The 12764-nt window shown below is 43.8% G+C and overlaps 1 protein-coding gene across 1 annotated transcript; it reads right to left on the reverse strand.

Annotated features, from left to right (window-relative positions):
• Positions 1–1010: 1010 nt before the first annotated feature.
• On the reverse strand, positions 1011–12510 carry LOC126562525 (G protein alpha i subunit). Its single transcript, XM_050219070.1, has 5 exons — positions 12266–12510; positions 1714–2185; positions 1553–1647; positions 1284–1472; positions 1011–1216 (listed from the first exon to the last, which is right to left on the reverse strand). The coding sequence occupies exons 1-5, from the start codon at positions 12378–12380 to the stop codon at positions 1026–1028; spliced, it is 1062 nt and encodes a 353-aa protein (XP_050075027.1). The 5' UTR covers positions 12381–12510; the 3' UTR covers positions 1011–1025.
• Between the last annotated feature and the right edge of the window lie 254 nt (positions 12511–12764).

Raw genomic sequence — 12764 nt, forward strand, 5'->3', positions numbered from 1 at the left:
CATCATTCGTCTCTGTGGATTGTCCTAACATGGTTGAAGGGGTTTCGTTTGCGGATTGTTGCAATAAATCGTTGTTTAAGGTTCACCCCTCCATTCGCTGGCTCACGATTTCACAAAGAAAAATATTGTTTTTTTTTTTCTCGTTTTCATATAACTTTCGTACAACATTTGCTTTCATTTTGCCTCAAAAGCCCTCAAAATCAAGCGTACACGTTAAGCAAGAAGAAGCAACCTCAATCGCCTCTCTTCTGCCTAATTTATCTAAAATCTAATTAATTTTTGTCTACACTAAACCTACTGATTTATGGGAAGGAAATTAAAACACAAAAAAAAGGATGTGGAAAAGGGGTGTTATCAATTGATTTTTCTTATATGAAAAAATCAAATTGTTCAACAAAATTTTAGCTTAAACACATAAATACATTGTTTGAGGAGGGAAAATACAAGCATACAGATATGTGTGTGTGTTTGTAAAGGTTAGAAACGATAAGGAAAATGAACCGAGGAAAATCCGTTGTCGTTCACGGTTTCTAGATGGCTCCTGGCGTGATGAAAGTGTATTAAATTACGATTTACGGAGGAGTAGAGTTAATTTATTTCTTCTGCCATTTAATACCATTTACCAGAAGAGATGGAACCTCCTCCCAATCAGTTACTTGCGCCGTCAGTTAATAGCCCGTTGTCTATTGTTTTCTTCTTCTTTTTCTTCCTTCTAATGCTATTCCATTCTAAGCACCAGAGTAAAATTTTCTTGTGTCAAATGAAGAATAATTAGCAAAAACTGTTACACCTCCTATACCTGCAACAGAAGGATTCCGTGGAGCGGATATTATGTGCCGAAAAACGCATAACACCTTCCACGGGTGGCTAAACTAAACATAGTAATAATAGCAGCACGCGCTAAACCGATAAGTAGGGTTTGTAACACACACCAAAAATAGTACGGGTCACCGAGTTGACCCAGGAGTGTTCCGGTAATGATCTTCATCCTTTGTATTAGCTGCCGCTTGGAAGTCGCTCCCTCCTTAGAACAGCCCACAGTCCTTAAGATTATTCTTGATGATCACATCCGAGACGGCATCGAACACGAACTGTATGTTGCTGGTGTCGGTGGCGCACGTTAGGTGGGTGTAGATTTCCTTCTGATCTTTTCGTCTGTTGAGGTTTTCGAACTTCATCCGGATGTAGCTGGACGCTTCCTCGTACGTGTTGGAACCTGTCGCCGGAGAGGAAGTTTTGTGTTATAACTGTACTCTATTTAACAGAGTAAAATGTGCGCTTACCGGTATACTCTGGGAAACAGATTGTCAGCGGTGATCGTACGATCTTCTCTTCGAACAGATCCTTCTTGTTGAGGAACAGTATGATGGACGTTTCGACGAACCACTTGGAGTTGCATATCGAATCGAACAGCTTCATCGATTCGATCATGCGGTTCATTTCCTCGTCCTCGGCAAGCACCAGATCGTATCCTGAGAGGGAAGCAACAAACAAATTAATAGAACGTACTTAACTTAAGGTGGCCTCATTGTGCAGCGTAAAGTGTCTTTACCCGATAGTGCCACACAGAAAATAATGGCCGTAACACCCTCGAAGCAGTGTATCCATTTCTTTCGCTCCGATCGCTGACCGCCAACATCAAACATTCTGCAACAGGAAAACGCATCAATTAAACTACAATTCTTTCCGTGCTCTCCCGAAAAAAAACCTTACTTGAAATGTATAGACTTAAAGCTAAAGTGTGTTTCCACGATGCCGGTCGTTTTGACGCGCGTCCGCAGCACATCCTGCTGCGTCGGGATGTAGTTCGGCTGCGAGATTCGATCGAGCGAGTTCAGATAGTACGCGGCCGAATCGTTTAGCTGATATTCGCGCGAGCGTGCAAAGCACTGCTGTACGCCCGGATCGGTCCACAGCTTCTTCATCAGCATTACAAGCTCGGGCGTCAGCTCACCTTCCTCGGTGGCGGACGCGTACGTGAAGAACTGGCGGGCGATATCTGTTTTGCTCGGGTCGGCAAAATCGATCCGCAGCTGGCCCATCGCCCGGATGATCGCCATCAGGCTCTGTATGGTGTTGCTGTACACGACCGGCCGGTACTGTTCGCATTCTTCCTGTGAGTAGCCAGTTTCGTGGATGATTTTCATCTGTTTTACGATGGTGGATTTGCCCGATTCGCCCGCGCCTGTAGGAGAGAAAAGGAAGGGTGAAATGCGCATCAGTAGAGTGTTGTGGTGCTTGTAAATGTAATTCATCGACAAGAAGAACTATCACGAGCTGATTGAGAGCCGTAGCGTAAGGAGAGCACGATGAATAAATGAATTTGATCTTTTGTGAAGTAAAGGCGGCCTCACACGGCATTAAAATACCCCCCCCCCCTCGCCCCCCCCCCCCCCCCTCTTCTCCCCGTAGGGTCACACCATGGTCAATCTTGTAAGATGTCGGTCTCTATCGATGGTCGAATCTGATGATTCACGCTTTCACGCTGAGAAGTCAAGTAAACGTGTACCCTCGATGGCAACTAACAATTGACTTCTAGCGGCAAGTGAAGTCCAAGGACGCCTCGGGATGAGAATATTTTGTTATTCATGTACAATTAGCAGCCCCGTATGCAACTGCTTAATGGTTGCTAAAGTGCAATTTTTGGTTCAATTTGATAACATTTTCAAACAAAAACAAACACAACCGTACACCGGTTTGATTGACAGCGGCGGTGACGTGATGCGATAAGAGCTTGTGATATGGTAGTAGCTTTTGCTATAAAAAATATAACTACAAGAAGGAAGCAATAAAGCAGGACAAATGAGGATTTTATGTAGAAAAATACATTTCCTGTGCGATCAGTTATAAGCATCATAACAGCTTGTTAATTATGACAAACCTTGTCACACATGGTATTGATGATTAGAGATGGTTGGTGTATGTGACACACAGCTTTGCTATAAAATGTTTGTGGAAGCACTCAGTAAAGAAGTTAGTGGAATGGAAGTGGCTCACTCGCACAATTTTGATAAGGAAAACAAAAAAAAAATCCACAAACTGTGTGTAATCATCTTAGGATGATTTCCAGTACAAAAGATTTATTGGTTCTTGTATATTTTGTTTTACGATCCCCAAAGAGCATCATGTACCCGGTCGGTGCGATGGTTAGTGCAAAAAGTTGCCTCACAAGGGTGAGTTGTTGTTTTGAGTTTGCTTTATGGGCGATTACAGGCGGCTAAAAGACTTCTCATTTTAATGCCCACTAAACCCCAGGCTATGGGATAGGTGTCGGCGTCGTAAGAAGAGTTGATTTGGACGTGAGAGGAATAAATCCGTCGTTTGCAGGTATTTGTAGCGAACAAATCACACACTGCCGCCTCCAAAATGGGAAGTGAACATAGTCTTCCACAATTTGCATACTGGTTCCTTCCGTTTGTAAATGGTCATTTTCCCCAAATTGTCACACTGTGCGACGCCAAGAGGGGTCTTCTATCCCCAATGCAGTATCTTTTGAATCGGGAATCGACCTTAAATGGCACAATGACTTGTGAAATTAAAAACCCAAGTAGTAGCAGCGCTGGTCGTTCGCCATCGATTAACTCTTGGCTTGGGTTTGTTTTGTTGCTACACACTAGTGTGAGAGGTTAAGTGGCTGGGTGAACCCGGGCGTGTCGTTTAGAATTGGTAAGACTAACAGGTCACTGCAAAAGAAAAACAACCTCAGAAGCTGTTTGGCATTTCCAGGCACTGTGGTCAAGATGAAGTGGGATCGATCGAATTACTAAGCAGATACAATTAAAGAAATTTTCTTCCCAAACAAAATGGAAAATATATACAACAAAAAATTTATTTCTTTTTAACACATAAAACACATAATATGATACAGGATTAGGAGCTCAAAAAGACTCTTATTTAGTCTCTACTGGAGTTCTGTTGGCGGTTACCATCTCCAACCCTTTTCATCATAGTTTGAATAAGATTGGTACAATAATATGTTCCAACTTGGCGATCATTTTTGCTCAGATTTCAGTCCAAGCCGGCCCAAAGAAAAAGGTTTCATTGTTGGAAACCTTCCGCTTCCAGAGAACAAACAACTAACAGTTGTTTGTTATAAAATTCCGCCATAAAATCTGCTGATCTTGATGAGAAAAGGTGAGCAAATGTTGGCTCTTTGCATATAAAATATCGGTGAAAATTTGCTGTGTTCTCTATCTCATTGGAATAAATCCCATCCAAAGCAGAAGGAGCAATCTCAAACATTTAACTTTGATGAACGTCTAAAATGTTCTTCTCCTTCCCAGCCTCCATTTTAGTCCAGAATTGGATTATAAGATTCTACTTTTAAAAATGTTTCAATTTCATCCTGACAAGAGGAGATTCAAATTGGATAGATAGTCCCCGTTCCAGTCCATTCTTCTTGCCTATGGATTCGAGATACCCAGGTCCTGGGCCGTGTGAAGACCGACACTGCTATAGTGGCCTCTGCGCCGCCGAACCGAAAACGTTTCATAAGTTTCTTCTCAAAATCCCTGGCTATAAATTAAATTGGCACGAAAAATTCGATTACTACGTCAGAAGATACATTGACCTGGATATGGGATTTGATACCCGGTTCTACTTCATAAAATGCCGGCATCCTTACCACCATACCACCTATCTGTTCCTCTCGGAACGCGTTAATAGTGATATTTAAATGATCCACCACATGAAGTCATAATCATATTACATCCATAACAAACAAATAGCGATCGGTGCTGTGTAACAATAATCTGGAACAAAGATCAACATGTCGAACGTACTGTTCTACAAGCAATATCAAACCTTCATTATCACCCAATTGTCCTCCTGTGCTTGCTTGCTCTGTGTGGTCGCGTCGGTTGAGTTTATCAAAAGCCCAAACGAAAAAAAAAAACAAGCCAACTTCCATTCCATCGCAACCGATTTCACATATCAGCAATCACATTTCGTGCTGCGTCTTTTCTTTCGCTCATGTCACACACATTTGGGACACTGTTTACGGGCACCGATGGACATCGGTGTCTCACATCACCGGAACATGTGTTTGCGGGGTGTGGAACCTCGGGGCTGTGGGACATCCTCCGTAACATATCGTTTTCTCTTCCTTTTTTATCGAAACTAGTGTTTAGCGGGGAGGGTTAGAGGTGTTGATGGTTAGTTAACTTCTTTATCTAACCATCAGGATGGGGGTGGTGATCATCGTTAGGAAGAAACAGTATAGCTAGTTAGTCTCGCCGGATGCAAACAAATGGTGATGAAAAACGTTTGCAAAAAGAAGTGAATTGCTTCGGGGTTGTTGTTCATGATTTATTTATGGAGTAATTTTGCCCTAGAAGCGCAAGTAACGTTCGATTGAACGTTTGTCGCTCGGCAGGTTTGCGATCAAGTAGATCGATTGTACTGTGTGTGGTGCTGATGGACACATAAATACAGAGACAAATCGCGTTTTTAATGCTATTTCAATACGTCTAATTCGATTCCGATTCGGATCAATTGAGCAAAACTAAAGCGCTGTGTATTTAATTACCCCACCGTGTGCCATAATGAAGCAATTTTCCATTCACACATACTCACAAACCAGTACAGCGTTTTGCCAGCAATTTACGTAAGCTGGGCATACATTAATTAAATGGCCATCACTTGCAAACGCACACACACACACGCCTCGATATTGCACGTGGCGCTTCTCTAACGTGTCGCGAATCATTTGCAAAGGCACCCCGCAGTTGGCCTCCAGTTAGCCTAGGAAAAGAACTGTATGAAAAGAGCATTAAGTAATTGACCATCCGTTTGTACTGGAAGAGCCTACAATTTCCATCGTTCACGCACTTTGCTTTTAATTACATTATTCACTGTCGCCCTCGAATAAAAGGAGTATTGAAGCATTGACTTACTTATGAAGTGTACATACAAAAACAAAGGGAAAATTTGCAGCAAAATGGAAGGAAAATAGATTTGAATTGCGCATACGGATTAAGAAAATTGATAACAAGTCATTATATAGCAAAAATACTCTATTTTGGATTCATTTTAATGCAACAAAATAGTAAAATACGTCAATCGCGTTCGCTCTAATGACTCACTGCTGAAGCAAGCTGTGTAAGTAGTAGACAAGCTTTAAAAAGAGAACCCAGTAAGGGGTCATAAAATTTACTTCCAGCACACAACCACACATTCGCACAGATATGCGGCTAATGTGTAGCTGCTGATAATACTTTGCTTCATTTTCGATAAAGTCTTTTCGAGCGAAACTTAACCAACACCGCTTTAGTTAAGAGTTTGAATTGTGTTTCTCAGTTATTGAAAATCGGAAGACGTAAATTCCCCCACTGGGAAGGGATTTTTTCTCAACATATTTTTAAATGGTTGATACCCAGCAAGTAAAACACTTGCTGCTTGTCCGTTCGCCTGTGGCATAATCCTTTCCCTTTTCTATGCGGCACCCTGCCGCCAAGCCAGAATGCATTTCAAGCTCAAACTCGCAAAGGCAAAAGCAAACGGGTAGAATGAATTGATACCGATTATCATCGGCCGTTGCGTTCCATCCGCAAACATCGATGATGTCATCCGGCGACGATGCGACAAAGTGCTTCCAGAGCTCTAGCGTCACCAGAGGCGATCGTGTCGCTTGTCTTACAAAATCAACACAAACACATTGGTACTTTTATACTGCTCAACCACTGTCTGGCTTCACCAATTGAATGTTCTCCTTAAGGTTCTTGTTACTCAGGGTGGTGAAAGTAAGTCATTTGGTTTTTCAATAAAGAATCGCTTATGCATGTATTCCTTTTGCTGACTCTCTTAAGAGTATTGCTTATTGGGACTGCTGATAGAGGAGCAATAGGTCTCCGACAAAAGCTGATTTAAAGTGTCAAGGGAGACATCAATGTACATTGCATAAAGATGTAACATAATCTTGATAAAGAAGACATTAATTCCTGGCGTGTCGCAATAATTGCGGCGCCAGGCTTCACTCGGGAGGACCTTGGCACAACAAATCCCATCCGGACCATTTTCCTCCGTAGTGAGGAGTTACTATGCAACTACTTAGGATCAAAAAGTCTTCTTCTTCTTATCGGCTTAACGACCTCTAAGGTCATGCCGGCCATCGAAATGGCTTTCTAAACTGCCGATACCACGTAGTTAGTTGGATAGTCAGTCCTCACTACGGGGGGACGGTCCGGATGGGATTTGAATCCCGAAGACCTGCGCCGGTGTCGCCTATTCCACCGGCCCGCCCCGATCGTTAAGCCATCTCCCGACCTCCGGCTCGAAAATGACCCAGAGCTGAAGCCAAAAACGAATCGTTTAAGGGGCTTCGTATAAAGTGCAATTTTTGCACTTGCAGTGAAAATTTTTATCGTTCCTAGGCTACGACACTTCTTCACCTCCCTCTCATTCCGTTTAAGGTCACAGACGAGCCTAATCCGCCTCTGTTGAAATCATCTCGTTTTTTAAAGCAAAATCTTTGGGTTTTACTCCAATTCTTGACTGACTTCCTGTGGCTTGATTTACTCGTAGTTGAAGTTGATTTACTCGTAGTCCGATAATGAGAACCGAGAATCCACGTTAACGAATGGGGGCCTTTATTCTACTAAATAATTAATCTACTTCTTAGCCACTGCAGGAATAATAGTCGCACAAATATGGTACAAAGTGAGATGACGTTAGGATTTGTGAAAAGGGTTGTTTAGGGATTAAAATGGTTACTACGGTCTTCTTTATCTATTATGGCTACTAAAAACAAGTTCTAGAGGTCTCGATGGTCTGCCATTTTCAGCTTTCTTGACCTGATCGTACTGTAGCTGCTATTGTCAGCATTGCATACAAGAAAGATCGGAGTCCGGACAAGATGCGATATTCTTTACTGCCGAGTAGAGACTGGCATCGCCTCAACCTCGATCCCATTGATGCAGTTAAAAATCTACAATCTTTAACACATCACATCCAAGGATCAAAAGATGGAGTCATTGAATTACTTCACTTCTTTGGCTGCTTCGCCTGGCTCAAGAGATCTTACAGGTCGGCAATTATGGTATCATAGGTTTGATTTATCATTCCTTTTTTCACTCAAAACAATATGCAACATAACAAAGACTCTCCGCAATTATAGACAGTTTTTAAATGCATTAAACTCTCTCACTATCAAGATGAGGTCGTTGAGCTTGGCACAGAAACAAGAAAATGTGTCAAAAACAAAAAACCCTCAAAACAGAAAAATCTTCTCCCTCCCATCTATCATTTTTCAGGCGCATTTCTGCACGTTCCTCTTCATAATTAACGCAAGATAAGAGAACAACCGCTTTTTTCTGGTGCTTCATCGTTTGTTTTGCGCTTGCAAAATTCCACACATATCAAAACCACAGTCGCCCGCGCTCGCTCACCAGTCACGGTTGCTTTACAAATTAGTCATGCTAATTGTGTGGCCCATCGCCAACCTACGATGAGGGTGACAAAAAGGTCTTCTATTACCACTTCCACCACTACTGCTGCTGCTGCTGTTGCTGCTGTGGTTTGCTGTGAATGAATGGGCGGCGAAAATGAATGAATTTTCCTCTTTATTTGCCTAACAATTGCTTAAGCAAACAACGACGAGCTCAGCCTCCTCTAGCGATACGACGATGACCCCGAGTGGTTGGCAGCGTGCTTCTGTGCTCTCTCTCTCTTAATCTCTCTATCGCGCTGTAAGTCGGTTTGCATTGGATGGGTTCTCCTGCAGCAGAGGGAGCGCTTTGCTGCTGACTCATCGTAATGGGCCGCAACGGGCAGGCAGACGTGTGCACTTCCTTGATCTAGAGGCGCCACTCGAAGACTCATCGTCGTAATTAGCACTGCGTTAGGTAAACACACACACACACACACACACTCGCGATGAAGCATCCTTGTACGTCAGAACCTGTACATCATGAGTATACTTGGGAGTTTAAGTTAATTTCTTATTTATTTTGCCTTGTTTTTTGTTTAAAGAAAAGTTTTAAAACCATCCAAAATTGTGCAGGTAAAAGGGCATATATTAAACAAACTAATTACTGCCCGAATCCGAATTCAAAACCAGTCTCAACAAAAAGAAGTGATCGTTTTGCTGGATCACTTTCACCGGGTGCTTCATCCGGTGCGCAAAAATATTAATCGAAGCAAGTTCATTGCAATGCAATTCGATCAAACGCTGAATGAGGAACTCGTCGCGCTGTCTCGTGAGGTTTTTTTTCCATTTTCCAGACAGACGAGTACGAAAATAAACTCCTACTTTTGCCACATTTCCACCCCCCAAAACGCCACTCTACCTTTCGCGCGTGATCGGTAGAGTCACTTCCATCTTTGGAAGCTACAAAATGTTGCACAAAAACTCCGTTCACTTTTTGCCCGGCACCGATCGCAAACGATCGCCAGAAAGCGGAGGTTCGTGTTGATTTTTCCTCACCGGAACCTAAGCGCTTTTCCATGGACAATTAAAGGCCAAAGTCCAACGGAAAAAAGCAACATCCCCGCATCATCAACAACAACCGATCCATCTTCAGGTGATCTCTTGATGGGTTTTCGTGCGCGTTTATCTGACGCGCGTACATTTCTTCTTCGACCCTAAAATTAGCGTAATTTCTGGATCGCTTTTTGTATAGTGGTGTTGGCAATATATTGTCTCGGATCTCGGGATGAACTATTTCCACTAGTTGCTGTCTAAAAACTGCATCATGTGGTATTGGCAGCTTTACTTCTTCCCTCTCTCGTCGAATGTCTTCATGTGCTCCGAATGTCCGGCGATCCGGATTATCTTCAGACACCATATACCCTTTTCTGATCCGATGATGTTTTTTTGTTTTGCTGTTCACCAGAATTACCAGAACCCACACACACACACGCGCGCGGTTCTGCACAGAAAATAATGGACGCTATTCATTTGGGGGATGATTCCGCATGGCCCACGCGAAATTCTATTCGATACACATGGGGTTTTTCGGTGGGGGTGTGTGTGTGTGTTTGTGTATGCGAGCATTATCTTCCTAACCGTCAGTAATGTTCCTTCCGTTTTTTTTCTGTACTTCCCACATGCGTCTCAAACATTACTCACACTGGATCCCGAGAATTTGTGGCCTTCCATTTTATCGGTTACATTCATCATGATGTTTTTTTTTTTTTTGTTGTAAATCGGTCTTGAGTGCCCCCAATATAACTCGAGTGTGAATTTTATGATCTTTGCAGACTGATCTTCTGACTCATTGCTTTCCTCGTGCACAATCGAATGGATTGTTCGTCTGGTGTGTGCAGTCCCACACGGGGGCATGTGTACAAGATGCACTTTTCTCCGTAAAGGGATGCCCTCAATCGATACCCATCATCTAGGGTTAACTGCTTCAGGCGAAGGCATTTTTAGCTGCATCAGATCGCATCAAGATGTTGCGAGACTCTGATAGACTCGACTGCCGGACTAGACACAACACGGTTCGATCGTGCTCGTTTAATAATGAATTTGTAAACGATCGCATTTTTTTTACGATCGACACTAAACTGCTGCTATTTCCGTCCAAAGCTCGGTTAAATGTAAACAAAAAACCCGGAGAAAGACAAAAGGTTAAAAAAAGATCTCATCGATGGATGCAATGTTTGTGTAAATGTCTGTATGGTGATTTTCCAACAGCAAATAGTGTGCAGAAGCCGTTTTTTTTTGTAAGGTGATGACTGATAGAGACGATCTTTCACCTTCAGCAAACGCGGTTGAGCGGCCCCAATCGGTTTAATTACAATCGGGTTTCAGCTCTCTTTGCTGCTCGGTCAAATGATGGGTTTTCTTGGCGAAGAATTCCAAGGTCTGTAGTTTGGGCACGTGTTGGAGTTTCTTCTACCTGTCGTACTGTCCAGGCCAGGCCAAGATTGGAGAAGGTCCTCTTACTCAGGGAGGTCCATAACATTCCTCTTCTATCAACGACTCGCTCTTTCCTCTTCGCCATAAGGACATATGATCTCACCCAAGGATCAAAGCTGGTGAAAGCCACTAGACAATAAGGCGCTGGAAATAGTTCTAACTTCATTGTCTTGTTCTTCTTCTTGGCTTAACGATCCCATCGTTCAGGGATAGTCGGTCCTCTATTCGAGGGAACATTCCAGAAAAGGTTTGAACTCCGGTTCTGCCGTGTAAAGACCGGTGCGCCTCTGTTGCCGCTCCCACCGGACTGGCTCAATATTCATTGCCCCTAATCAAATATTCATCTCACTGTGGCTTGTTGGGTGGATCGTTTCGTGGACACGAAAAATCCTTAAAATCCAAAACTTAAGTGAGAGCAAGTTGCACCTTTAACCACCCTAATTACCCTGATAGAGAGAACTGGTAAAATCTCGAATGTCTCTTCCCTTCTTTCTGCGGCGAACTGTATCAACCAAGCACCAGTACGCGATGGTGCCGCGCAACCTCGTGATTGAAATTGGATCTGTCAATATCGTGTCCAGCTCGCGTTTGTACACAATTCGCTCTTTAACCTCTCCACACCGGATCCGAGAAATGCAGCAAACAGCAGTTTCAGAAGCAAATGGGACCGTGGGGAGCCATAGGTTTGGACGGTGCGGCCAAAGGCCCAGAGACCACCGGTCGTTCGAGACATCCGCCCTGGACAACCGTTGTATACACAAATGCAAAAAGGCATCCTCTTCTTCGTCTTCTCACACACAGCAGCGTGAGAGAGCGGGCAAGAGAGAGAGAGAGAGAGAACGAAGGTGGTATTTTTCTTGCATCGGATGCTATGCTACGGTCGACCGCTATGTACAACACACCCCAACGGGCACAGCATGCTTCGTCGATGGCGAGCTGATGATGATGTTGAGTGCGTTGGTATTGGTGACGATCGGGACATAGGGAGGGCGCTTTTTTCCCGTCCGTTAGCAACGCACACACGCACACCACGAACACACCGCGCGATGCTTTTGACAGGGAAAAAGTTCCAGAGCATCGCAACATCACGGTTCCGCGTATGGGGCGCGAGCGTGCGTGTGTATGTGTGTTGGTGGCTTGCGTTTATTGTTCATGCGAAGGAACGGTTGCTGTGGTTCATATGTTGCGGATTATGATTTTTGTTTTTCCTATTGCAAAATTTTCATCTTTTCAACCTAGATTTTATCAGTTAACCTGTTGGATGGACATTTAACTAAGCTACTGTGGAGCAGGGAATCCTCACGAAAGGTTCCGTAACGGTCGCGCGGGCACCATGTTTGACCGTGGCGACCGCCGGATGACGAACGAAGCAACAAAAAAAAAATATATTTAAGGGATGACATTTACCTAAAAGCAGCAGCTTCACCTCACTGGCTGCCCGTTCACCGTCTGCACGTAGGGCACGGTCAATATTTTTCGACCGCTCGATCGCTTCCTTATCTCTACTCACTGCACAACCCATTTTGATTTGATTTCAAGCACACGAAGGGAAGCCGCGACGCCACTCCACTGCACACACCACCACTACCAATGCAGCTGCACGCACACACACACACGCACACACTCTCGCACGCACCACTCCGTACGCACGCTTTGCAATCTTGGTCGACGTTTTTTCCCTTCCGTTTTGCGTGTGCTCTTTCTTTTTCACAATAGGCGGCCTTTTTTTCCACTGCACTTGGGCGTTTTTTCTTCACTTCACTTCACTTCGGGCGGGGGGAGAGAGCCGCTTTTCATCCGCGCTTTGGTGGATTTTTTTCTTCTGTTGCTTTCTTTCTTTTTTTATTCACGAGCGTCGGAATTCGCTCTCGAAAATCAGCTCATCACAAGCCGCCAACCCAAGCTG

The sequence above is a fragment of the Anopheles maculipalpis genome, chromosome 3RL, assembly GCF_943734695.1.
Source record: "Anopheles maculipalpis chromosome 3RL, idAnoMacuDA_375_x, whole genome shotgun sequence".
Taxonomy (NCBI): domain Eukaryota; kingdom Metazoa; phylum Arthropoda; class Insecta; order Diptera; family Culicidae; genus Anopheles; species Anopheles maculipalpis.

What these genes read in the sequence shown, in the direction of transcription:
- LOC126562525 (XM_050219070.1), bottom strand. Translation starts at nt 12,380, where the DNA reads ATGGGTTGTGCAGTGAGTAGAGATAAGGAAGCGATCGAGCGGTCGAAA. An exon ending in TTTCTGTGTGGCACTATCGG is followed by an intron (nt 1,473 to 1,552) that starts GTAAAGACACTT and finishes CTTCCCTCTCAG; the next exon opens with GATACGATCTGGTGCTTGCC. An exon ending in CTGTTTCCCAGAGTATACCG is followed by an intron (nt 1,217 to 1,283) that starts GTAAGCGCACAT and finishes CTCCGGCGACAG; the next exon opens with GTTCCAACACGTACGAGGAA.